The sequence below is a fragment of the Schistocerca serialis genome, unplaced genomic scaffold, assembly GCF_023864345.2.
Source record: "Schistocerca serialis cubense isolate TAMUIC-IGC-003099 unplaced genomic scaffold, iqSchSeri2.2 HiC_scaffold_1402, whole genome shotgun sequence".
In the NCBI taxonomy this organism is placed as follows: domain Eukaryota; kingdom Metazoa; phylum Arthropoda; class Insecta; order Orthoptera; family Acrididae; genus Schistocerca; species Schistocerca serialis.
This window is the reverse complement of record NW_026047628.1, coordinates 1,443,061-1,470,010: the sequence shown is the minus strand read 5'-3', so window position 1 is coordinate 1,470,010 and position 26,950 is coordinate 1,443,061. Positions and strand designations below refer to the sequence as shown.

General features: G+C 43.0%; 1 protein-coding gene across 1 annotated transcript in view; it reads left to right on the top strand.

Annotated features, from left to right (window-relative positions):
* Positions 1-26,950, top strand: part of LOC126442747 (uncharacterized) — a 127,136-nt gene that overhangs the window by 12,531 nt on the left and 87,655 nt on the right. The window contains exon 2 of the mRNA XM_050090760.1: positions 5,154-5,406. Coding sequence (XP_049946717.1) covers positions 5,154-5,406 — 253 coding nt within the window. The remainder of the gene's footprint in view (positions 1-5,153; positions 5,407-26,950) is intronic.

The window sequence follows — 26,950 nt, the reverse complement described above, 5'->3', positions numbered from 1 at the left end:
TGAAGAAGAGCAAACTAAAATCTTAAACTTTAAAAGACCTTCAATCAGTTGCTAAAACAGAATAATTGAAGAATTATTATAAACTTAAAAAACGTGGATTAATTGATCTTATTAAAGGAACTGAAGTTAAAATTAATGATGGTAACGATTTGAGTAAAAATGTCTTTAAGCCAACTACAAAGACCTGTAAACACAAAAATTTAAAAAATTATTCTGATCTTAAAATACAAAAATTAATCGATTTCTCAATAGATCTGAGAAAAAAATTAATAATGATAATGACAATGAGAACTGTTTTCAAAACTTTTAGTAGATAAATATAAAAAAAATTAAACAATAAAGTTGCCAGTAAAATTTACCAGATTTTAAATTTCTAGACAATGATGATTTTTCAAATCAACTAAACAGATTTATAGAAAAGCTTCTGCTTTTGCATCAAGAATAATAACTAATAGAAATAATAATGCTCATAATACTGTGGAACCAGAAGAATTTTTTAATCAAAGAATGGAAGAAATAATCACAAAATCAAAGAATATTTTAATTCAAAGAAGAAAAATTAAATTTAATATGAAGTCTTATAGCAATTTTAAAAGACAAGGAGAAATACAAGAATTTAATGTTAAAACATCTAATCAAGTATTATTAAGAAGAACTGAATTTGATTATTATAAAAAATCAATGAATAAACTATTATCTGAAATGGAAGAAACGAAAATTTGGGCGGTTTTTATTTCATACAGATAATTTAGAATTAAATGTCAATAGACACAATCCAATTTAGTTTCATCTTATATCGATTTATCAAAAGTAATTCAAGTTAAAAAAAGTTGTAGTTAATGTAAGAAACAAAGATCAAAAAGTTTTCTTTAGCCAATAAAATCAGCATTATATCCCATAGAACATGATGCAGAAGGAGTTAGTAAGCATACAAACATTAGATTAGAATAAGACAAAATTTTTGAAAAAGAGAAAATAAATTTTCATTTTCAGTTAACAGATATTCAAGAATTTTAAAAGAAATCAAATATTTCAATTACTGTCCACACATATGAAAACAATGAAGAAGATAAAATTATATATCCTCTTTAACATACACAAAACAAACACAAAAAACATGTTAATTTTCTTTAAATTCGAAATGAAAATAATTCAGGCTATTTGTTGGATAAAAAATCTTTCTAGATTATTTAGTGAACCAAAAGTTACAAATGGACATCAAATTTATCTTTCTCATCGTTATTTAATATATTTTCATTCACAAGAAGAATTAGACATTTATGAAATCGATTGTAAAGAACATAAAGATGTATAAATACATATGCCTTATGAAATCGATTGTAAAGAACATAAAGATGTATAAATACATATGCCTTTTAAAGATCAAAAATTGTATTTAAAAATTATAGCCATTCATTACGAGTTTCTTTTGTAATTTATGCAGATTTCAAATGTTTATTAAAAGATATTCAAACTAACCAACCAGATCCTGAAAAATATTATATTAACAAAAACATTTACCAATTTAATTGAGTTAGTCTGTTAAATATTCTAATGGACATTATAAAAATCTAGTTACATAAACAGGTGAAGATGCAACAAAAATTTTCATTGATATGTTAAAAGAAGAATCAAGAGAATATATAGCCATAATGTTACAATTAAACTGAGTAAAGCAGATGTAATTAATTATAAATTTCCGGAAATTTGTCATATTTGTGAAAAAGAAATTGATATTAGAGGAAAGAAAATAAGAGATCATTGCCATTTATAAGGACAATATTGAAGCAAGATTTTTACATACATTTACATGTAAATTTATGGCTTCAAGTACTGATAAATTATTGTTGAGTCTTACAAAAGAACAATTTAGAGAAACAGCAAAATATTTTGAAGATGAACAATTATATTTAATTATTAAAAAGGAGTTTATACTTATGAAAATATGAGCTCTGAAGAAAAACTACAAGAAACTAAACTATCAAGAAAGAACGCTTTTATTCAAGAATTAATTAAGATAATACTTCTAATGAAGATTATCTAAGTGCAAAACTAGTTTGGAAAAAAATTAAGAATAGAAATTTAGATGAATAGACAAGACAATATAACAAATCTGATGTTTTAATTTTAGCAAATATTTTCGAAACTTTTTATAAACTTGATTCATCTTGGTATGTTACTGCAGCAGGATTAGCTTGAGATTTTATGTTAAAAATGACTTAAGTTCAATTAGATTTATTGCATAGTTATGATATGATTTTATTTCTTGAGAAAGGAATTTGAGGTAAAATTCCTTGAAGTATTAAAAGATATGCTAAAATAAATAATAAAAATATGAAAAGTTCTGATTAAAGTTCAGAACCAGAGACATTGGCTTATGACTACATTCTTTTATGTATCAACAGGTCATGGAACTGTCCCAGTTCTCTGTGATCCTATTCAGTGACAGCAGTGAGTATTCGAACTGTTCGTCTGAGACTCTGATATTTGATGCTTACCATAATGACAAGTCCACATACTCAAACAGAGTTTCCTCTTCCACGCCAATTTCAGTCTGGAAGACACAGGTTATGCGAAACTGAAACAGAGCTTTTCAGACAAGTCGGAAATATTTATTAACTTTTGGACAGAATTTCACTAATTTTGCACAAGCATTTATTAAATAGAGAATTATCCTATGTGGTACTGAATGAAATTTGCGACGGGATTGAGATGGGGAGCACACAGTGTAGATGGAGGGTCGTGGGAAGTGTTTTGGCACTGTTACTGTTCATGTTATACATTAATTAGCAAACAATATTAATAGTAACCTTACACAGTGCAGTTATCTATAATGAAGTGCTACCTCAAAAAACTGCTTAAATACCCAGCCACATATTGATACGATTTCAAATTGGTGCAAACATTGACAACTAGTTTTAAATGATCAGAAGTATAAGACTGTGGTCTTCGCTGTCTGAAACGAGTGTTTTCACAGAAGTACTTGTGTGTGACAGCTTATGGAGATATGGAATGGGTCGATGACATAGGCTTAGTCAAGGAGGAACTGGTGGTAGACTACGCTTCATCGGTAGAATACTAAGAAAATGCAGTCATTCTATATGGGAGCTTTCTTACAAAGCGGTTGCATGAATCATACTGGAATACCGCTGAAATATATGGGGTGCACACTAGACAGCAAAAAGAGGTGATATAAAATGTTTGCAAAGAGTGACAAAAGGACTGTTGCGAGTTGTTTGAGTCTCAGAAGAGGTTGCCAGGAAAGTTGCTTGAGCGAAACTGGCAGGAGAGAGAAGTCAGGTAGCCTGTGAGAGCCTACAAAGTACCAGTAATCAATATTAGGTGAGGAATCTGGGATTAACCTATGGATTGCAGCCTTAGCGACCAAGTTGACAGTATTGTGCAGATGCATAGTATTTGGAAGTCATTCTTATTGTGCATAGTAGAGAAATGGAAGGTCAACGGAAAGTCAAAGGGCCACATATAGCAAGTACAATGGAAAGCATCCTCTGCCAAGCACTTAACAGTGCTCGCCAAGATACTGTGTACCAATATAATACCATTGCGGCACACAAAGGACAGGAAATAACGAAATTTGACTTATAGTGGTTATACAGTAGAGTAGACAGAAAGGGTGATAACATTTCCAGGTGATATGGGGTATACAGGGTAATTTAGTACACAATTCTACCACCAGAGCCATCAACAGTGGCAGTAATCCGAGCAGGCATCGAGGTAAACCTCAGTTGGCTGACAGACATTGTCACGTCATTCTGTGCTGCTTCAGCTCTGTGCCCGAACTGAGTCTCAGCACCCAGTGACCAGTGTTGCGAATCTCAACCCAGCAAATCATATGAAGCAGAACACTTGAGAATTATTCCACTGGAGCTGGTACGAGCCAGCCTTGGGGTGGAAGCATTGCCTCAATATCTGAGAAGCGATAATGGCCAGCGCCAGCCAACTGGCGCCAGGGAACAAACATGGCTATGTGCCTAGCAGAGCCTGCAGTGCCAGGTCATGCCAGGGGAAATTTCCCCACCACACCTTTTGTGAAAATGGAAGTACACTGAATACGTGACTAGCCTCGCCTAGAGCGTCATAGAAGGTTCTAGAATCCTGCCTGTGACGCCATACGACCCATATAAAAAGGGCTCATGAGGACCCAGTAAGTAGTCGAGATCTGTGGTGTATAACAACGCAGACTCTGTATCATTCTGTACAAGACACGAGACTTGGAACTATTAGCTAGCCTTGCATGGAGGTAGATTCAGTAGATGGGAATTTGACTGATAGTGGGAATGAGCAGCAGTGGCAGTAAGATTCTTCATTTTTCAGATGAGAGGGAACTTATGATTTATACCCTGCTTCCCAGACCGATCGTCACTGAGTTCTGTACTCTGCACCACCTGTTGGAGTTTCAGAAGCTGCCCAAACTACTTCCACTCGACGAGGAGGTCAGCAGAGGTAACACGCCGAGTTGTCGGAATGCGTCTATCTCACTCCCTCTCTGGACACGACACCGTGCCGAGAGATCTACTGGACTTTGCAGTCAGTCCAACAGTCGAATGCAATCTCTATCGAGGTAGGGCAGAGCTGCACTAGTGACATGAGGTCTACAATTCTTTTGTGGAAAGGTAACGTCTCAGAGACCTCAAAGACACGTCAAGTGAATGGTCTCGAAGACTCAGAAACATAATGGCTGCAATCTAATTTACTGGTTACCTATCGACTATCAAATGGCTCCCTGACTCCAGGTAACGGGCAAGGAGGAGAATGCCGAACGCAACTTGGCACCCTCAACTCTGCTCGGAGCCACGACACACGGGTGCGTCTACTGCGATGCTGTACTCTGAATGGGGGCTCATCAGAAAAGACGACACGGTGTGCTGTAGTGTCCCAGGGCAGAGTACTGTCTGCGCAGCTCTCTCTGCTTCCTCGTCAAGAGGAGCTACGGCAGTGGCCGCTGTGCCGACAGCCACCTGAAGTGCTGGTCATTTGTTCGTGAAAGCAGTGTCGACTTTCGTCGACTGCTGCTCTCTTAGCGTTTCACTTTGGGTGCCTGCTAGTACAGATGGAGGCAGAAGAATTCAGTGACAGCGTGTGTGAGTAGTCGGAGCGCAGACCTCTCGAGGTGACTGAACAACGTTCCACAGATGACGACACGCTGAGCGGAACTCGCGGGACGCTGGAGCCGCCGTCCGCCGCGGTGCCGGCCGTGGCCCGCCTGGCAGCCAGCATCTCCAGCTACGGACCGCCGCCGCCCCCTGCAGCAGAAGGGGAGGGCGAGGTCTGCGACGGCGCCCTGGCGGCTCTCCGCCGCCTCTCCTTGGACCAGGCCAACCAGCTCGGCGAGGAGCTCCGCTGCCGAATCGCTGCCGACTGTATCGCCTCCTGCCCTGTACCAAGGTGAGTACACCACTCGAAGCCGTAACTACTGACCGTACGCCTAATCACATTCTCCTGCGCCCGGGTTCCCGGGTTCGATTCCCGGCGGGGTCAGGGATTTTCTCTGCCTCGTGATGACTGGGTGTTGTCTGATGTCCTTAGGTTAGTTAGGTTTAAGTAGTTCTAAGTTCTAGGGGACTGATGACCATAGAAGTTAAGTCCCATAGGGCTCAGAGCCATTTTTGAACATTCTCCTGTCCGTAAATTTGTTCTGTACGCTATCACCTACTTTCCCTGTTTTCCGAGACCAACCAGCCGCCAGTAACCACACATTGGTCAGATACAAGGAGACAGCAAGCTAATACGCTGCCTCTTCCGTTGACAGTGGCCACCGAACTGTCGACGAATGTGCCTTCTGGAATTCGTACCACTCTGCTCGCTATCTCTGGATATTGCTAAAGGAGACACTCTGTTGCCTGATGATGATCGTCAATGATTGAAACCGGTACCCATCAATAAAATATTATGCGGTTGACACTAATTGCTTTACTCAAATTGAATTTAGATAGCTATTTCCCAATCCTTTAGCAAAAATCTATAAAATTACCGTGTTATTAGAGATGACAACAGTCACAGCGCAGCTTGATGTCGGTTTTATCTGTAAATAATTTCAAAAGTGAACAAAAAAACACCGCTAACAGCTAAATTAATTACCAGGATTGTCCAGGAAGTAATGCACCGCATTTTCTTTTCTTCAACAATTCTTTATCGAACATAATGAGAATTAGACTCATGAAGGAGTGGTGTTTTATCTACACACCCTATTTTTCCACGTAATCTGCATTCCGTTCTATGGCCTTGCTACAGTGCAAAACAAGGGCGTGTATGCCCTGTCGGATCAACCCTCGTCCTGGTGGCGGAGGCCGTGCTTCACTGTGTGGATCACGCCCCCATCGTCTTCAAAATGTCTTCCGCGAATGCCATCCTTCAGTGCCCCGAACAAGTGGACGTCCGGCTCGGCCCGCTGCAACATGGCAGGTGTGACAGCGGTGTACGGTCTCCCCGATCGCCATCTGGTGACCTCACCCTCCGTGTCCAGCTACTAACTGTACTTCTTCCGACAGCAGATGCTCCATAGACGATGCACAAGTGTTTGTGAATATTCCCCACAGTTTCTTTCTCTGCAGTGAGAAATTCAACGACGGCACGTTACTTGTAACGTACATCACCTACAGATATGATTTTGAAACTGTCCTGAAGCTACGCTATCTGTAACGGATACTTGGCTCCTTCACTTAGTAAACTTCAAATAACACATACGTAAAACTCAGCTTTCGGGTGAGAAAAAAATGCGGTGCATTACTTTCTGGGCGACCATCGTATTATAGGAAAGAAGCAACCGTAGGGTCAACATTCTGCACCACATGGTAGTACTAATACTGCGTATCATCTGCTATATATACGTCATTAAAATCTTGAACATGGCACTAGTCATTAACTGTAAAATTATGGGAGCCATGGGAATGACACAGGCAACCAGTGGCACAAGAGAAGTTTATTCAAACTTTTACCTAGATATACTGTTGATTAAGCCTTATGGCAATGCCATAGCATTTATATTGATCATTTTACTGTTGACCGGGCCTTATAACTTGATGTCTCTTTTCAGACAATATGCAAGGCGTCTTACTGCTTCTTCCGAGGAAGAGAGCTTTATACCTGTCGAAACCTATGTAAAGGTCTGAATAAACTTTTGACATGCAAATAGCTGGCTGTATGATTCCTATTGTTTCCATACGTCATTAAGTTATAGTAAGGCAGTCAGCTGGAAGCCAGCTTTTGCGTGAAGGATCACACAATGACATCACGACCGAGCGAGGTGGCGCAGTGGTTAGCACACTGGACTCGCATTCGGGAGCACGACGGTTCAATCCCGCGTCCGGCCATCCTGATTTAGGTTTTCCGTGATTTCCCTAAATCGATCCAGGCAAATGCCGGGATGGTACCTTTGAAAGGGCACGTCCGACTTCCTTCCCCATCCTTCCCTCATCCGATGAGACCGATGACCTCGCTGTTTGGTCTCTTCCCCACAAACAAACAACAACAACAATGACATCACGATATCACCGCCTCTAGCCTCGAAAATTCCGGCAGTTCGGCGAGGAAGAGAGTATTGAAAGTTTCTTCAAATAGGCAACATCCACTGTCCTCTCACTGATTGTTGGATCCCATTGAGCTACCAACGTGCAGACATGTCGGCCGCTGTGTCTCAGCTGCCGTTCCAAGCAGTACCCTACAGTGTCAGCAGCACTAAGATCGGACTGCCTCGTGACCATCTCGAGGTGCTGTACATCTACATCTACATTGATACTCCGCAAGCCACCCAACGGTGTGTGGCGGAGGGCACTTCACGTGCCACTGTCATTACCTCCCTTTCCTGTTCCAGTCGCGTATGGTTCGCGGGAAGAACGACTGTCTGAAAGCCTCCGTGCGCGCTCTAATCTCTCTAATTTTACATTCGTGATCTCCTCGGGAAGTATAAGTAGGGGGAAGCAATATATTCGATACCTCATCCAGAAACGCACCCTCTCGAAACCTGGCGAGCAAGCTACACCGCGATGCAGAGCGCCTCTCTTGCAGAGTCTGCCACTTGAGTTTATTAAACATCTCCGTAACGCTATCACGGTTACCAAATAACCCAGTGACGAAACGCGCCGCTCTTCTTTGGATCTTCTCTATCTCCTCCGTCAACCAGACCTGGTACGGATCCCACACTGATGAGCAATACTCAAGTATAGGTCGAACGAGTGTTTTGTAAGCCACCTCCTTTGTTGATGGACTACATCTTCTAAGCACTCTCCCAATGAATCTCAACCTGGTACCCGCCTTACCAACAATTAGTTTTATATGATCATTCCACTTCAAATCGTTCCGTACGCATACTCCCAGATATTTTACAGAAGTAACTGCTACCAGTGTTTGTTCCGCTATCATATAATCATACAATAAAGGATCCTTCTTTCTATGTATTCGCAATACATTACATTTGTCTATGTTAAGGGTCAGTTGCCACTCCCTGCACCAAGTGCCTATCCGCTGCAGATCTTCCTGTATTTCGCTACAATTTTCTAATGCAGCAACTTCTCTGTATACTACAGCATCATCCGCGAAAAGCCGCATGGAACTTCCGACACTATCTACTAAGTCATTTATATATATTGTGAAAAGCAATGGTCCCATAACACTCCCCTGCGGCACGCCAGAGGTTACTTTAACGTCTGTAGACGTCTCTCCATTGATAACAACATGCTGTGTTCTGTTTGCCAAAAACTCCTCAATCCAGCCACACAGCTGGTCTGATATTCCGTAGGCTCTTACTTTGCTTATCAGGCGACAGTGCGGAACTGTATCGAACGCCTTCCGGAAGTCAAGAAAAATAGCATCTACCTGGGAGCCTGTATCTAATATTTTCTGGGTCTCATGAACAAATAAGGCGAGTTGGGTCTCACACGATCGCTGTTTCCGGAATCCATGTTGATTCCTACATAGTAGATTCTGGGTTTCCAGAAATGACATGATACGCGAGCAAAAAACATGTTCTAAAATTCTACAAGAGATCGACGTAAGAGATATAGGTCTATAGTTTTGCGCATCTGCTCGACGACCCTTCTTGAAGACTGGGACTATCTGTGCTCTTTTCCAATCATTTGGAACCCTCCGTTCCTCTAGAGACTTGCGGTACACGGCTGTTAGAAGGGGGGCAAGTTCTTTCGCGTACTCTGTGTAGAATCGAATTGGTATCCCGTCAGGTCCAGTGGACTTTCCTCTATTGAGTGATTCCAGTTGCTTTTCTATTCCTTGGACACTTATTTCGATGTCAGCCATTTTTTCGTTTGTGCGAGGATTTAGAGAAGGAACTGCAGTGCGGTCTTCCTCTGTGAAACAGCTTTGGAAAAAGGTGTTTAGTATTTCAGCTTTACGCGTGTCATCCTCTGTTTCAATGCCATCATCATCCCGTAGTGTCTGGATATGCTGTTTCGAGCCACTTACTGATTTAACGTAAGACCAGAACTTCCTAGGATTTTCTGTCAAGTCGGTACATAGAATTTTACTTTCGAATTCAATGAACGCTTCACGCATAGCCCTCCTTACGCTAACTTTGACATCGTTTAGCTTCTGTTTGTCTGAGGGGTTTTGGCTGCGTTTAAACTTGGAGTGGAGCTCTCTTTGCTTTCGCAGTAGTTTCCTAACTTTGTTGTTGTACCACGGTGGGTTTTTCCCGTCCCTCACAGTTTTACTCGGCACGTACCTGTCTAAAACGCATTTTACGATTGCCTTGAACTTTTTCCATAAACACTCAACATTGTCAGTGTCGGAACAGAAATTTTCGTTTTGATCTGTTAGGTAGTCTGAAATCTGCCTTCTATTACTCTTGCTAAACAGATAAACCGTCCTCCCTTTTTTTATATTCCTATTAACTTCCATATTCAGGGATGCTGCAACGGCCTTATGATCACTGATTCCCTGTTCTGTACATACAGATTCGAAAAGTTCGGGTCTGTTTGTTATCAGTAGGTCCAATATGTTATCTCCACGAGTCGGTTCTCTGTTTAATTGCTCGAGGTAATTTTCGGATAGTGCACTCAGTATAATGTCACTCGATGCTCTGTCCCTACCACCCGTCCTAAACATCTGAGTGTCCCAGTCTATATCTGGTAAATTGAAATCTCCACCTAAGACTATAACATGCTGAGAAAATTTATGTGAAATGTATTCCAAATTTTCTCTCAGTTGTTCTGCCACTAATGCTGCTGAGTCGGGGGGTCGGTAAAAGGAGCCAATTATTAACCTAGTTCGGTTGTTTAGTGTAACCTCCACCCATAATAATTCACAGGAACTATCCACTTCTACTTCACTACAGGATAAACTGCTACTAACAGCGATGAACACTCCACCACCGGTTGCATGCAATCTATCCTTTCTAAACACCGTCTGTACCTTTGTAAAAATTTCGGCTGAATTTATCTCTGGCTTCAGCCAGCTTTCTGTACCTATAACGATTTCAGCTTCGGTGCTTTCTATCAGGGCTTTAAGTTCCGGTACTTTACCAACGCAGCTTCGACAGTTGACAATTACAATACCGATTGCTGCTTGGTCCCCGCATGTCCTGACTTTGCCCCGCACCCGTTGAGGCTGTTGCCCTTTCTGTACTTGCCCAAGGCCATCTAACCTAAAAAACCGCCCAGCCCACGCCACACAACCCCTGCTACCCGTGTAGCCGCTTGTTGCGTGTAGTGGACTCCTGACCTATCCAGCGGAACCCGAAACCCCACCACCCTATGGCGCAAGTCGAGGAATCTGCAGCCCACACGGTCGCAGAACCGTCTCAGCCTCTGATTCAGACCCTCCACTCGGCTCTGTACCAAAGGTCCGCAGTCAGTCCTGTCGACGATGCTGCAGATGGTGAGCTCTGCTTTCATCCCGCTAGCGAGACTGGCAGTCTTCACCAAATCAGATAGCCGCCGGAAGCCAGAGAGGATTTCCTCCGATCCATAGCGACACACATCATTGGTGCCGACATGAGCGACCACCTGCAGATGGGTGCACCCTGTACCCTTCATGGCATCCGGAAGGACCCTTTCCACATCTGGAATGACTCCCCCCGGTATGCACACGGAGTGCACATTGGTCTTCTTCCCCTCTCTTGCTGCCATTTCCCTAAGGGGCCCCATTACGCGCCTGACGTTGGAGCTCCCAACTACCAGTAAGCCCACCCTCTGCGACTGCCTGGATCTTGCAGACTGAGGGGCAACCTCTGGAACAGGACAAGCAGCCATGTCAGGCCGAAGATCAGTATCAGCCTGAGACAGAGCCTGAAACCGGTTCGTCAGACAAACTGGAGAGGCTTTCCGTTCAGCCCTCCGGAATGTCTTTCGCCCCCTGCCACACCTTGAAACGACCTCCCACTCTACCACAGGTGAGGGATCAGCCTCAATGCGGGCAGTATCCCGGGCAACCACAGTCGTAGTCCGATCAGGGGATGCGTGGGACGAGCTGGCCGTCCCCGACAAACCCCCATCCCGACCCCCACAGTGATGCCCATTGGCAACAGCCTCAAGCTGTGTGACCGAAGCCAACACTGCCTGAAGCTGGGAGCGAAGGGATGCCAACTCAGCCTGCATCCGAACACAGCAGTTGCAGTCCCTGGTGCTGGAATGTTTGTTAAGCGAGGAACGTACACATGCAGACCTGGGAACACGACTGTTGCCATCTTCTACAATTCGAATGTCCACAGGATATTCATCAGGAAGAAGCAGAAGATAGTACAGCACTTCATTAGTAGGGCAAGGAGAGGGTAACCCCAGGGAGAGCGTCATCCCAGGTAGGGTGTCACCCCAAACTGCCATTCTCCAAGGTGGCGGCTGTAACGTCAGCTGACGACGCGATTTACGTCATTCAAGATGGCTGCTTTTAGTGGGAAGATAGGTGAATTGGGCTACCTCCACTAACATAAGAAAATCACGGCTACCTCCACTAACCCAAGTCACCTCTTCCTAGTAAATGGATATAGGTCTTTATTTAAACAATTAGAGATACTACCACCATCAAGTGTATTCGCCATCCACTTGGAAAATGTGCGCTAAGTTTTTAGAGCAAAATTAGCGCAGATTTTCCAAGAGGATGACGAACACAGTTGATGGTAGTACTACCTCTAATTGTTTAAATACAGACTTACGTCCACTTCCTGGTTCAAGTTAACCTTAATGAGTGAATACAAGATATGGTGACGGAAACACCGCCATAACACCATGGAACCACCACCGGCATGGACCAAATCCTACACACACTGTAGCTTAGACGCCTCATTGGGCCGCCAGTGTACCGGGCACCTCGGTAATTCCAGAAGAGGCGAAATCGCGACTCGTCTGGCGACGCTATACACTCTCACTGTCCATTTCTGTGCTCTTTGGGCCACTCGACACGCGCAGCTGTGTGTGAGTGACGGTCTCCGACGCGAAATGTCGAGTCTGTGCAGCTGACTTCGCGATGAACGCTCGGTATCTGGTTCAGATGGACCTGCAGACACTGTCAGCGGCAATTCGCTTCTGGCTTGAAACTGATCGACAGTGACTTGAACATTCGTCTCCAGTCCCTGTCGGCTATGATCTCTTAACCTTACTGTTTTTATGCTACCTTACATCACTGTCAGTGGTTCACCATTCCTTGTATATACTTGGACAGCCCACATTGAGGCACCAACAAACCGTGTCACTCTACTGGTGCTGTGGTCGTGCACACGTCGGAACGCATAGTTCCTTTCTGCCGTTCCACGACTTCTCCACGTCGATCCATGTGACCGTGCAGATTCCACACCAATGACTTGCATGCACAGACCGCGATCGTCACCTCGCTCACCACTGACTTCAGTGGTGGAGGGTCACATGACTGACTGGCACCTCCCCTGCACCACAGCATGCTGCACTCCAAAGCGACGCATGTGCTCAGCTAAAGGGCGACCGACATTTTGTCTGATGAGCTTACGTCATGCTTTCGAGATGATTTGGGCTTCGTAAACTTTTAGCCTATACTTAACTCGCCTAATGATAAGTATAGTGCTTGAAATCAGCTTGTGGCTGCCGAATTGAAGGAAACAATCTTTGCTAGTTTTCAATTTCGCTTTTAAGTTGTGTACCATAATCAGTGGCTTCATTTCTTTCTACAAACGAAATGTAGTTCTACAATCACCGCGCATGTTATGCTATTACTGTTAGAGGCATACGTGTACTGTTTACTGAATATTTCCAAACTTCAAGTCTTAATTCCTCTTTTGCAAAGAATTTTACTTTAATATCGCAAAGGAAACAGTTTCCTGATGTTCTGCAGCTATTATTTATTTAATCACATACAGGGATTCAGCTTGTTATGCTATCTTTAACTGACAACAGGACAGGTTGCCATTCAGTTAATAACAGCTGCACAACATTGGGAAAATGTTTCCGTTATGTTCTGTCAATCATAGAACGATAATTCATTTATTTAATTTAATTTTCTGTCAAATGTGGTTATGTCCCCGCTATATTAATTAGTGAAATACATCTTGACATGCCCATAACGTATTAAGCGAGCTAATAAGGTTGCTAAAAGGTTGATCTGTCATATTCAAAAGTATAATTTGTTTAGTAAATAAGACACTAAAGCAGTAGATAAGTTATCCCACTTCGGCAGCAACGTAACTGTTGCAGGTGAAGCAGACAGGGTATAAAAGGCAGACTGGATGCAGCTCGAAAAGCATCTCTGGTTTAGAGGAAATTATTAAAGTGTAATATCGATTCAAATGTTAGGAAGTAATTTCTGAAGGTATTTGTCTGGAATGTAGCCCTATACGGAAACGAAACATGAATGATAAGCAGTTACCACAAGAAAAGAATAGAAGATTTTGTAATGTGATGCTAGAGTAAACTGCTGAAAAATAGGTGGGCAGATGGTGCAACAAGAAGGAGGTATGAATCGAATTACAGACAAAAAAGTATAGCACAACTTGACTAAAAGAAGTGATCAGTTGACAGGACGCCTCCTGGGGCCTCAGGGAATCGATCGTTTGGTAATGGAGACAAACTGTAGGCAGAAAAAATTGTAGAAGAACACCAAGTGACGAGTACAGTAAACAGGTCCAAATGAATAATGCTTGCAGTAGTTATTTGGAGATGAATGGTCTTTCATAGGACACAGTGGCATGGAGAGCTGCAGCAAACCAGTCTACGTGATAAACACGACAGCAACAAATAGCAACGATAATTATAACAATAATTATAATGAAGCAGTTTCACATTCGATATACGAATAATGGGACAAACAAAGATCTGAATCTTGCTGATAGATGGAAACTGTGTGTCAGGCTGGGACTCAAAACCACTGGTCGTCTCCCTTTTGTCGATATTGTTCTCACCAACCGAAATATCGAGACAGGACTCAAGAATTGTACTTACAGATTCCATTCCAAGAGGACCTTTCGCTGACACCTCACTCTCGGAATGGTACAAGGTCAACTATGGCGTTTTGATACAGATGTTCACTGCATCTCCTTTGAATGATTTGGGTGAACAGTAGAAACCCACATCAGGGTAGTGGGATTAGGTATCCTTGTTTGATAAACAGTTAACCAGCTTTCCAATCAATTTTAAAGACTTACACTGCTTGAGGTAGACTTGAAGCGCTCAGGTATCAAATTTATTGTCGAATATTCCGTACGTTTAACTTACCTATACTCTTTCAATGCAAGTAGAGCTGAAGTACTTCTGCAAGAAATGATACATTGCCAGCAGCAATCTTTCAGCTTACGTTTGTAGAGTTTAGGTTCGACACTACCAGACATCAGTTCCTTCTTTTGCCTTGTCTACTCTGGATGCCTGCTGCTGTTGCTTTCAAACAAGTGCACATTGGCATCCAAAAATCTTATAAGTAATTAGATGTACTGTCGGTGTTAGGGCGAAAATGTCACACTCATTAAATGAATGTGTACATGATATCTGTGAATTACTCCACAAATGACATGGGTAGCTCGCATTTGGGCTTCCTTTATATGAGTGCTTTTCAAATATTATCTCACATAACGTGATGATAAACAGTGTTCCAGGAAGTACTGGCACTATGGGCGGTCTTTTCATCGTAAGTGCAGCTTTATTTAGGCTCTCGAAATGTTACTTTGAATCTACTTTCGGTCACAAAAACTCAATGTGTTGTGAGGCATTGATTGCAAAACTACTGTAAGATTTTTATGTCAGCAAAGACTGATTTGTTCATAAGAAAGAGGATGTGCAGAGTGTTATTCCAATCAAGTGTCAGCCCAGTAGCTATAAAGTGAGAGTTACTTCCCTCCGGAATAATATGTACTACATCATTCAGTTCACAATTTGAATCTATAACTATAGTGTTTGTGCAATTCCAACATTTTGTTGGTATCAGGGTCAGCAACTCAACATATTTATATTTTATTAATTAAGCTTTCCATCAGAGTGACAAATAATATTCTTATTAGTGATTAATTTCAAATGTTTTCCTTCACTGTCAAACCAATACCTGCATTTGTAATTTCATTTACATCAGGCTACTATAACAAATGTCATTTGACCCTATTAAAACTGTCTTGACACGTTCAGTTGTTTACGCTTAAAAATTTTACTGTTCTGTCCAAGAACATAACTACCAAGGAATAAAATAATACAAGAAATTCTCTAAGGGGATTAAAGAGACAAGTAAAGTTAATTGTTCACAGGGGCAGTTAACAACTAGCTATTTTTCTTAGACGGTAGTATTTCTCAGATAACAGAGAGTAGAGGTTCGGTGAACAAAGTAAGACAAGAAAATAATAATAAAATCACTCTGTCTTTTCCAAGTCACATTCGCACTATTTTTTACTGGAAATGCGAACATCTTTCTAAGTTCAACATCTCACTCATTACAGAGTGGTACAAGCTCAATTTCTCAGTTGAGTTAATCGAAAAAGTGAGACTACACATCATCATCGTGACCCTGATGTCTGTTGATGGTGTGCATGTACAGTATGTAGAGTGTGTAACACTAGATTTTTATGTTACAAAGTAACTTCATTGTAAGAATACATACACAAATAAGTATTGTTCATTAGAAGAAAATAGGACGACGTTGCTCTGTTTCTAGTTTTGTATGCAGGATGATGGTGGCTAAGTCCCATCCGGATATTCTGAATTTCTTATTCTGTGATTTCCCTAAACTACTTCAAGCAAATACCCACTCGTTTCCTCTTATAAAGTCACGTCCGACTTCCTGCCCCATCCTTACCAAACTAATAATTATCCACATGTCCGTATGTACGAGTCACGTTTTCTGTTATCAACCTGTAAAGGAACCAAATGTTCAGCTGCTTTGTAAAGTGATCCTTGGGCGAATAAACTGGGTAGCTCAAATGGAAAAGCCCCTAACCGCATAGTGATCGATAAAAACTCGTCCCATCAAAACGACTAAAGTTAAAGATTTCATTTCTTTTCTAAAATTGAGTAAAAAAATTTAATTACAAGGTATTAATGGCTGAAATTTGCGATTATGTTTTATACGTTAAAATTTTAAGTGAAATATTGACTTCGCAGTTATTACAACCGATTTATGAAGTTAGTGGGTTTTGGAAACGTATCGATACAATTACAAAACAAACATTCGGTTGTACGACGCGCTATTTGGTATTATGTTAGGACTGACAGAAATGTCGAATTTAAGTATTGCGAATATAAACAGAATATGTTTTATTTTAAAGAGAAGTCTAAACATTTTACAAAATTGGCTTATAAAGATAAGAAGGTGACATTATTTTACCAGGTGGAACTGACTTACTTAATGTCAAAAAGAGAACAAATATGAATGTTCAACATCAGATTCTTTTAAAAAATACACCATTGCTTTCTGAGATCAGAAAATATTTTAGAAAATTAATAATCTCCAAATTGCATCTTAGTGAAACATCGACACAATTTTAGAAAATAATAAAAGTGGCTGCAAGTTTCATCTTTGTTAAAACAGCGACAAAAGATTCTGGAAAATGAAGTTGGCTGAAAGTTGCTTTTAAGTGACATGGACTTCAACACTGCCCATCAACTTAGAATTGCTTCCGGCATTTACTGATCGTTGGCAGTGGCAGGAGCGACTGTAGAAGTGCTTCGAATTCGTCTAACAATGCGGCGTAGAATTTGAGTTGTCGAAGGTCACACGGTCTTCATAGAAGTGGAGCTCCAATAGCTTTTTCACGTCTGCCAGTTTGGCTTTCGAAGGTCCTGCACCAGCTGTGATTGGTTTTGGGCCGTTTCCTCTGCTGAAATTTTTTCCCCTCTTCAGTGTGGTCTTCCCTTCTACAGCTTCAGTGTTGTAAAAGGGCCCATCACGAACGAGACAAATCATCTTGTTTTTTCTTTTCGTGAACACGAGTTTTTTCCTTTTTGAATCTGAAAATGCTGGTTACAAGTAACTTTCACAAATCCTTCTACGGATGCCATAACAAATAGTGTCAACATAATTTTCATTGCATAACATGGCTTTGGCAATACTTTTCATGTTCTTAGCGCTCTGTTTTGGAAACATTTCTTTTCCACTGATCAGGACGCCTCTTTCTTTTCTGGGAGGATCCCTCTATTTCAATTACTTCCACTTCGTTTGTACCACCTTGTGCATTTAAACCATCCACAAAATCACTTATTTTTTCAAAACACTCACGCAAAACACATCAACAAACATCCTACTGATCAGCTGAACTGTGATTACCGGCGTGTATTTCGACAACGCATCGGTAACAAGAGCTTAATTGTTGCGTAGTCATTCGCTACAGTGCAGCCAACCATACTCTGAATAAAGAAAAGTATCCCTTCTTATTGTAACAGACTGAAAGGTAGCTTTCAATGTCTAGATTGGTGAGTCTGATGTCAGCTGGCGTGCTTTACATCCAGACAAGGCATGGCCATCGCTATGCCTATTGAATTTGGCGGGTTTTGAAAACGTTGGTCATTTAGCGGGCTTTGCAACCGAAGACAACGGGCAGCTAGCGGCTTTTGCAACCGAACAAGATTTTCTACAGTCGATTTCAACGGTTTATAGCGGTGTTTTGCACCCTGAAGCCTATTCCATCTTGAAAGAGCTGAAAAAATGTATACGGTAATGTGCTCAAACCGGAATGGAGAGTGTCTTGAAAGAAGGCTATAAGATGAACATCAACAAAAGCAAAACGAGAACAATGGAATGTAGTCGAATTAAATGATGGTGAGGGAATTAGATTAGAAAACGAGACGAGATGAGTTTTGGGCAGCAAAATAACTAAGGATGATCAAAGTAGAGAGGGTATAACGTGTAGACTGCCGATTGCAAGGAAAGTGTTTTCTGAAGAAGTTTTATACACATATCAAAAACAGTTTTGCATCACCTCGGTTGTCAGAACACCACGTTGACTGCGGATATTATATCACAGTCAAATTCCCTTTGACCGTTCAGCGTGAGCAGCACCTATTAGACAGAGGGGTCCGGCAGCCGATCATTTCCAGTCATTCCACCAGGAAGGTGGTACACGGATCGTGTTGTCTGTAGTTCAACCCTGCCAAGACTGTCCACATTGTTACTTTGTCAGGAAGGGCTCTCAGCAAGGGAAGTGCCCAGGCGTCTCGGAGTGAACCAAAGCGATGTTGTTCGGACATGGAGGAGATACAGAGAGACAGGAACTGTCGATGACATGACTCGCTCAGGCCGCCCAAGGGCTACTACTGCAGTGGATGACCGCTACCTACGGATTACGGCTCGAAGGAACCCTGACAGCTACGCCACCTTGAGTAATGATTTTCGTGCAGCCACAGGACGTCGTGTTACGACTCAAACTGTGCACAATAGGCTGCATGATGCGCAACTTTACTCCCGACGTCAATGGCAAGGTCCATCTGCAACAACGAAACCATGCAGCGCGGTACAGATGGGCCCAACAACATGCCGAATGGACCGCTCAGGATAGACATCGCGTTCTCTTCACCGATGAGTGTCGCATGTGCTTTCAACCAGACAATCGTCGGAGACGTGTTTGGAGGCAATCCAGTCAGGTTTAACGCCTTAGACACACTGTCCAGCGAGTCCAGCAATGTCAAGGTTCCCTGCTGTTTTGGGGTGACATTATTTGTGGCTGACGTACGCCGCTGGTGGTCATGGAAGGCACCGTAATGACTGTACCATATGTGAATACCATCCAGCGACTGATAGTGCAACCATATCGGTAGCATATTGGCGAGGCATTCGTCTTCATGGACGACAATACGCGCCCCCATCATGCAGATCTTCTGAACGACTTCCTTCAGGATAACAACATCGCTTGACCAGAGTGGCCAGCATGTTCTTCAGACATGAACCCTATCGAACAGGACTAGGATAGATTGAAAGGGTCTCTTGATGGACGACGTTACCCACCAACCACTCTGAGGGATCTACAACGAATCGCCGTTGAGGTGTGGGACAATGTGGACCAACAGTGCCTTGATGAACTTATGGATGATATGCCTTGACGAATGCAGGCATGCATCAATGCAAGAGGATGTGCTACTGGGTAGTAGAGGTAGCGGTGTTACAGCAATCTGGACCACTACCTCTGAAGGTCTCTCTGTATGGTGGTACAACATGCAATGCATGGTTTTCATGAGTAAAAAAAAGGGCGGAATTGATGTTTATGTTGATCTCTATTCCAATTTTCTGTACAGGTTCGGGAACTTTCCGAACCGAGTTGACGAAAAAAGTCTTTTGAAGTGTGTAGATTTAAATGCCAGGAAGTTTTTTCTGAAAGTATTAGTATGGAATGTAGCCATGTATGGATGTGAAAGATGAACGATGAACAATTTAGACAAGAAGAGAGTAGAACATTATGAAATGTCGTGCTACCAAAGGATGCTGGAGATCAGATGGGTAGATAGCGTAACTAATGATGTTCTGAATAGAATTGGGGAGAAGAGGAATTTGTGACAGAACTTGACTAGAAGAAGGGATCGGTTGGTAGGACACATTCTGAGGCACCAAAGGATCACCAATTTAATACTGGACAGAGGCGTGGAAGGTAAAAATCTTAGACAGAGAACAAGAGATGACTACATTAAGCAGATTCAGAAGGATGTAGGTTGCAGTAGTTATTTCGAGACGAAGAGGCTTGCACTACACCTGCTACATGAACTGGGATGAGGGTGGTTGAGATTGGCTGAAAGTGTCAGTACGTCGTGTTGGGAACCCTCTCCACATTCATCATGTGAGCTCGCGGGGGCCGCCGTCCAAGACCGTGGCGGTGCAGGCCCGAGAAGCGACGGCTCGACCACTGTGTGGACAGCACGCCGAGGGTCACTGAAAGGCGCGTGCCAGCGGAGCTGCTGGGCTTCTGTTGTACGTGTCAGATATTAATGATCCAGCAGACACAGTAGTGACGACAGATTCCATGCAGACGATGTAGTTGTCTGTAATAAAGTGCAGCGTCAAAGCAAAAGCACCACTTATAACTAGTCAAATCTAGATAAGGTTTTAACTCTATAGTTGGGCAGTATCAGATATCACAAATTTCTTTGGTTCTGCATAGTGAACTGGCTTGCGCGCTTTCGAGAACTGCTTGAAACTTCTCAAGTGTAAGCGTTGTTCTCCCATGTCCTTCACAATAAAAGCTATGGATTGAGCCACACCTTAGGGTGGCAGAGATGTTCTTTGCTCGTACACGTGTCACACACTGTTCTGTTTTCTTTGGCAGGCTCCTCAAATTCTCTCCACCCGTGCTTCTTTCTGTTTATTGACGAGTGCTATATCGGAAGGAAGAAAGCTGTTTCCACTAGCTGAGGCTTCGTAGGGGAAAATTCTAGGCCTTCAAAGAAAATGTTCCTCTTCTTTTTGGGATTTACTTCATTTTCATGAAAAATGATTTCAGTTTTATTCCCGCTATATCCGTCAGAGCATCGAATACAACCATCGGCCATCTACTTGTCACCCATGCTATCGAAGTCGCACCTCCCAGTTGACCTTTTGTTACATTGTAATCCTCGCCTTATTGCAACAAGTTCATCAGTCGCTCTCCTTTCTTGCCTTGAGCTCTTGTCGTCAAAGCGGATACAGCGTAGAAGGACACGACTCTTCTGTAGCTCATCAAAACACTCGTGATCTCCATACCAGTGCTGCCTGCTCTCCACAGTTCCGTGACATTAGTACAGTTTGTTCTCTTAATCCCAAAGATGTAAAACAACCAGAGATATGCCATTATTCCACATCTTGTAGTTCGTTTAGCGTCTTCTTCTCTGGAACATTGTACACGTTCTTTCTTCCACTGAATACAAACTTTTGTGCATCTTACTATCTCGTCAATTATTTCCAGGCTAAGTACTGTCATTTTCGCTAGGACCTTTAGAACCAGGAAATATTTTTACAATATTCTTTCTGTTTTGTTTCTGTGGCTGTACTGGCACATATTTTATTCCGTTTTCATGTTCCTCCCTCCCAATAAAAGCGTCATCTGCGGAGAGTGACTGTTAACGGGTGTCATCTGAACGGTGTTCTCCTTCAGAATGCGAATCGCTGTCAGTTCGCGCGGTGAGTTCCTCTTCTTCCTCAGAATCTTCGTCATTTTGGTTACCGGGTACGGTGTTGAACCCTAGATCCTCGTTGAGTTCACTCAAACTCGTCGGTTAGCTTTCATCTGGTCTGCACAGAGTGACAAGAACCCGCTTGCTGAGTTTCATACACCATGTGATCAAACGTATCCGGACACCTGGCTGAAAGTGACTTACAAGTTCGTGGCTCCCTCCATCGGTAATGCTGCAATTCAATAGGGTGTTGGCCCACCCTTAGTCTTGATAACACCTTCCACTTTCGTTGGCATACGTTGAGTCTGGTGCTCGAAGGTTTCTTGGTGAATGGCAGCCCATTCTTCGTGGAGTACTGCACTGAGGAGAGGTATCCATGTCGCTAGGTGAGGCCTCGCACGCAGCCGGTGTTCCAAAACATCCCAAAGGTGTTCTATAGGATTCAGGTCAGGACTCTGTGCAGGCTAGTCCATTACAGGGATGTTATTGTCGTGTAACCACTCTGCCACAGGTCGTGAATTATGAACAGGCACTCGATTGTGTTGAAAGATGCAATCGCCATCCCCGAATTGCTCTTCAACAGTGGAAAGCAACAAGGTGCTTAAAATATCAGTGTAGGCCTGTGCCGTGATAGTGGCACGCAAAACAACAAGGGGTGCAAGCCCCCTCCATGAGAAACACCGCCACACCATAACACCACCGCCTCCGAATATTAATGTTGGGACGACACAGCCTGGCAGATGACGTTCACCATACCCACAACCTGCCATCGGATCGCCACATTGTGTACCGTGATTCGCTACTCCACACAATGTTTTCCCACCATTCAATCGTCCAACGTTTACGCTCCTTACACCCTGCGAGGCATCGTTTGGCATTTACCAGCGTGATGTGTGGCTTATGAGTAGCCGCTCGACCATGAATTCCAAGTTTTCAACCTATTACGCATTACGACCCTCTTCAAATGTCGACGGTCTCTGTCAGTGAACAGAGGAAGTCGGTATGTACGCTTTTGTGCTGTACGTGTCCCTTGACGTTTCCACTTCACTATCACAGCGGAAACAGTGGACCTAGGGATGTTTAGGAGTGCGCAAATCTCGAGTACAGATGTATGACACAAGTAACACCCAATCACCTGACCACATCCGAAGTTCGTGAGTTCCACGGAGCGCCCCATTCTGATCTCTCACGATGTCTTAAGACTAATGAGGTCGCTGATATGGTAGTAGCTGGCAGCACAATGCACCTAATATGAAAAACGTGTGTTTTTGGGGCATGCTTTCGATCACATGGTGTACTTTGTTGTGCGTAAAAGATAGAGAAATGAAAGTAATATTATTTACGTGTCCGAGTGCGTCGCGTACCTTCTGTACTAAGGGGGCAGATTGTTTTATATTACTGCTGCCCACTTGGACGCTTGACAGCACATTTACCCCCGAGTTAGCTGAAACAATAGTGAAGGAATAGGTACGGTTCACATTTATCTAACAATAATGGAATTTTTTTCATTTATTATGCAGAGAATTGTACAAGACAATGTTATTTGTGGTTGGCTCTCCTTACACTCAGAGTCGCCCACTCGATATTTAAACTGCTGTAAAGACTGGCAGCTTTCTTTAACTGTGTAAATGTACAATTGTAAACTCCAGAAAAAGCACATAATAGGTATCCTGCAACTACCACATCAGTGAGTCATATTTGGAATCAGTCAGTTCACAGAAACACCTAGGCGTACACAATGCAGAAACCCGTACTGGCAGCATTTTTCGCATTTTTTCCCTTCAAAAATTATATTACAAGCAGCTGGAGAAGCTGTGGCGCAGGAGTTTGAGTTTTTCTTCGACATACCAGAGTTTATAATTTAAAGTTTTGCATATCCCATTACAAGTCAGTAGCGACTTCACACTACCGCAACGGTTAACTGACAGCCGAAGCTTTCCGTTGCTCGCCTGGCACTGTCCTCGTTATGTACCAGCTGATTTTGACATTGATATGAAATCTGCACATCCTGGTAGCATAGCTGATGCTGCCAGCTGGTTTAGTGACGTTTCTCAAGGTATTACAGTGTTCCATGCAATTATCTATAGCTGATGGCTCTTGATACTTCTCTATTGTTTGATAATATTTCTTCTTTTAATATATGTAATTCTGATGCGCTACACATGGGTTGTTTGTCTCTTCCAAAAAGTGTTCTTGTACCTGGTGTGTGCATGTGTATGTGCATTGAACCAGGTACCTAGATACGACGGAGACGCTTCGTCCCGGCCGCTGCCCTCAGCGGTACGCAACCCCACAACAGGCTACAGCAGTCCACTAACCCGACCGCCGTCCCACAGCGAACCCAGGGTTATTGTGTTGTGCGTTTTGGACCCCGGCGGACCCCCCCCCCCCCCCCCTCTGCGGGAACGTCTCATACCACACGAGTGTAGGTGGCAGAGTAATTACGGTGTATGCATACGTGGAGACTGTCTGCACAGCAATCGCCGACATAGTGTAACTGAGGCGGAATAAGGGGAACCAGCTCGCATTCGCCGAGGCAGATGGAAAATCGCCTTAAAAGCCCAACACAGGCCGTTCGGCACACCGGACCTCGACACTAATCCGACTGTCGGATTCGTGCTGGGGACCAGGCGCTCCTTCCCGCTCGGGAAGCAGCGTGTTAGACCGCACGGCTAGCCAGGTGGGCCCTTGTACCTAGTGAACATCATTTTCCTGGAAAACATAAAACAGACATATGTGAAAGTATTACATCCTTCATCCAGTATGTGTCCAATGTGCACCTCTGCCCACTGATGAACCTTTAAAGAGTCGAATGCATGTGACTGTGCAGAGGCTTTAAATGTTTCTCCCGTTTCTATACTCCTTTCTTTCAGGGTTCCTATAAACACCAACACCGATACTTGTACTGATAACTGATGCCGGCTGAGGTGGCCGAGCGGTTCTAGGCGCTGCAGTCTGGAACCGCACGACCACTACAGTCGCAGGTTCGAATCCTGCCTCGGGCATGGATGTGTGTGATGTCCTTAGCTTAGTTAGGTTTAAGTAGTTCTAAGTTCTAGGGGGCTGATGACCTTAGAAGTTAAGTCCAATAGTGCTCAGAGCCATTTGATAGTTGATAACATATAATTTACTGATGAATTTTGCATAATGAGTCTTAGGCTGTGGTTCAAGGCATATTTATGTGCCTAAGGCTTCGTCTGCTAATGCTGAAGACACCTCCAGAGGCCATAAACACTGAGACAACTTTACACAACTTAACGAAATGTCGAAACAAACCTCTCCGAAATTAAAATCCTGATACATTCTAGAGTTTCTAGCAAATAAGGGCAATGCTACAGTGACGATGAGGTACTAAAACTACTGCAGTAAAACTGAGGGTGTATTACAACCAGGAAGGTACAGAGACATTAAAAGAAATCTCCCAACATCAATACTTAGGGTAATACATCAATCAGTAAAAACCCCTTTGATTTCTCCCACTATCTAGAAATGTCTTACCATTTCAGAAGTGATCTTGTCAAGATTGTGCGGTATACCAAAAATTAACAAACTCGTCACTCCATTGAGACCAAGTTTTAGCGCTATGGACTGTCTGACAAATGTGGCTGCCAAACAGTGGGCCGGCCATCTACAGCTATTTGTAGGAAAAACAGACGTATAAAAGGTATCGTTCATTTCATCGAAAATTAAAATCCTTTAGGTTGAGTCCAAGAGATATTAGATAGTTCAGATGTTGCATCACCACTTTCTATGTTTACTCTTAATGTGACGATCTCACAGATGAAACTTACACTGTCAGGAAAAAAAGGAAAAGGAAAAAAGCGACACACGATGAAGGACCTATCCAAATGGAACAGAAATCAGAAGATGTACGTGCATAGGCAAACAAATGATCACAGTTTCAGAAAAATGTGGTGGGTTATTCGAGAGAGAGAGCTTCACAGATTAAGCAAGTCAATAATCCCAGAATGTGATTCTCGTTCTGCAGCGGAGTGTGCGCTGATATGAGACTTCCTGGCAGATTAAAACTGTGTGCTGGACCGAGACCCGAACTCGGGATCTTTACCTTTCACGGGCACTTGCCCGCGAAAGGCAAAGATCCCGAGTTCGAGTCTCGGTCCAGCACACAGTTTTAATCTGCCAGGAAGTTTCAAGTAAATAATTCATTGGTCCACCTGTGGCCTTTATGCTTCGCATCGATTGAGACAGTTGTTGGATGTCTTTCTGAGGGGTATCATGCCAAATTCTGACCAGTTGGAGCGTTCGATCGTCAAAATTCCGACCTGGGTGGAGGTCCCTGTCAATATTCCTCCAGTCATTCCCAACTGAGAAAAGTAATGGCGACCTTGCTGGTCAAGGGGTGGTGTGGCAAGCCCAAAGAAAGCAGGAGAAACATTCGCCATGTGCAGGCGGGCGTTGTCTTCCTAAAAAGTTACCCAAGGATGGCTTACGATGAAGAGCAACAAAACGGGGCGTAGAGCACCACTGACGTACCGCTGTGCTATAAGGGTGCCACAGATGACGATCAAAGAGGTCGTGCTATGTCAACAAATGACATCGCAGACCATTGTTGCAGGTTGTAACGCTGCATGGCGGGCGACCGTCAGGTTGGTATCCCAGCGCTATCCAAGGCATCTCCAGACACAACCTCAGCCAGGAATCTCATTGACTGGAATAGAATTGTCTTCAGTGATAAGTCTAACTTGTAGCAGAGCTCCGATGACCAGCAAAGACGGGTCTGGAGACCCTCTGGACAGTGGTGGGATGCCAGAGCGACTGTCGTCCGCCATAAGGTACGACATCCAAGAATGATGGTCTGGTGTGACATTTATTTTCTTAGTTGGACCCTTTCAGTAGTCATCCGTGGCACTTGTACAGCAGAGCGATACGTCCAAGGATATTCCACGTCCAGTTTTCCTGTCTTTCTTGGTAAACCATACTCAGATTACATTTCAACAAAATGATTTCCGCCCGCCCCGGCGAGAGTCTCTACTGCTTGTATTCGTACTCTCCACACCTTACCTTCACCAGAATGGTCGCCGGATCTCTCCCTAATTGAGAACTTTAGAGCTTTCTGGGCAGGGTCCTCCAATGATCTCGGGATTTTGATGACCTCACGTGCCATTTGGATAGGATCTGGTACGATATCCCTCAAGAGGATCAGTGCCAAGCCGAATAATTGGTTCCATGAGGGCCGGAGGTGGACCAAAGCGTTACTGGCTTTGTCAGTTAGTGAAGCTATTTCTCTTGAATGAGTAATCCAATTCTTCTTAAATTGTAATCATATGCTTGCCTGTTCAGGTACATCACATATACCGATTTCCGTTCCATTTGGATTATTCTTTTGTGCTGAGTTCGTCTTTTTCTGTCTTAGAATATGTTTTTCCAAAGCTCAGGGACGATCTCTTTAAATATTGTCTCACATCGACTTAGTTTCAATAAGACAATAAACTGTATGAAAAAATGATAGTGTG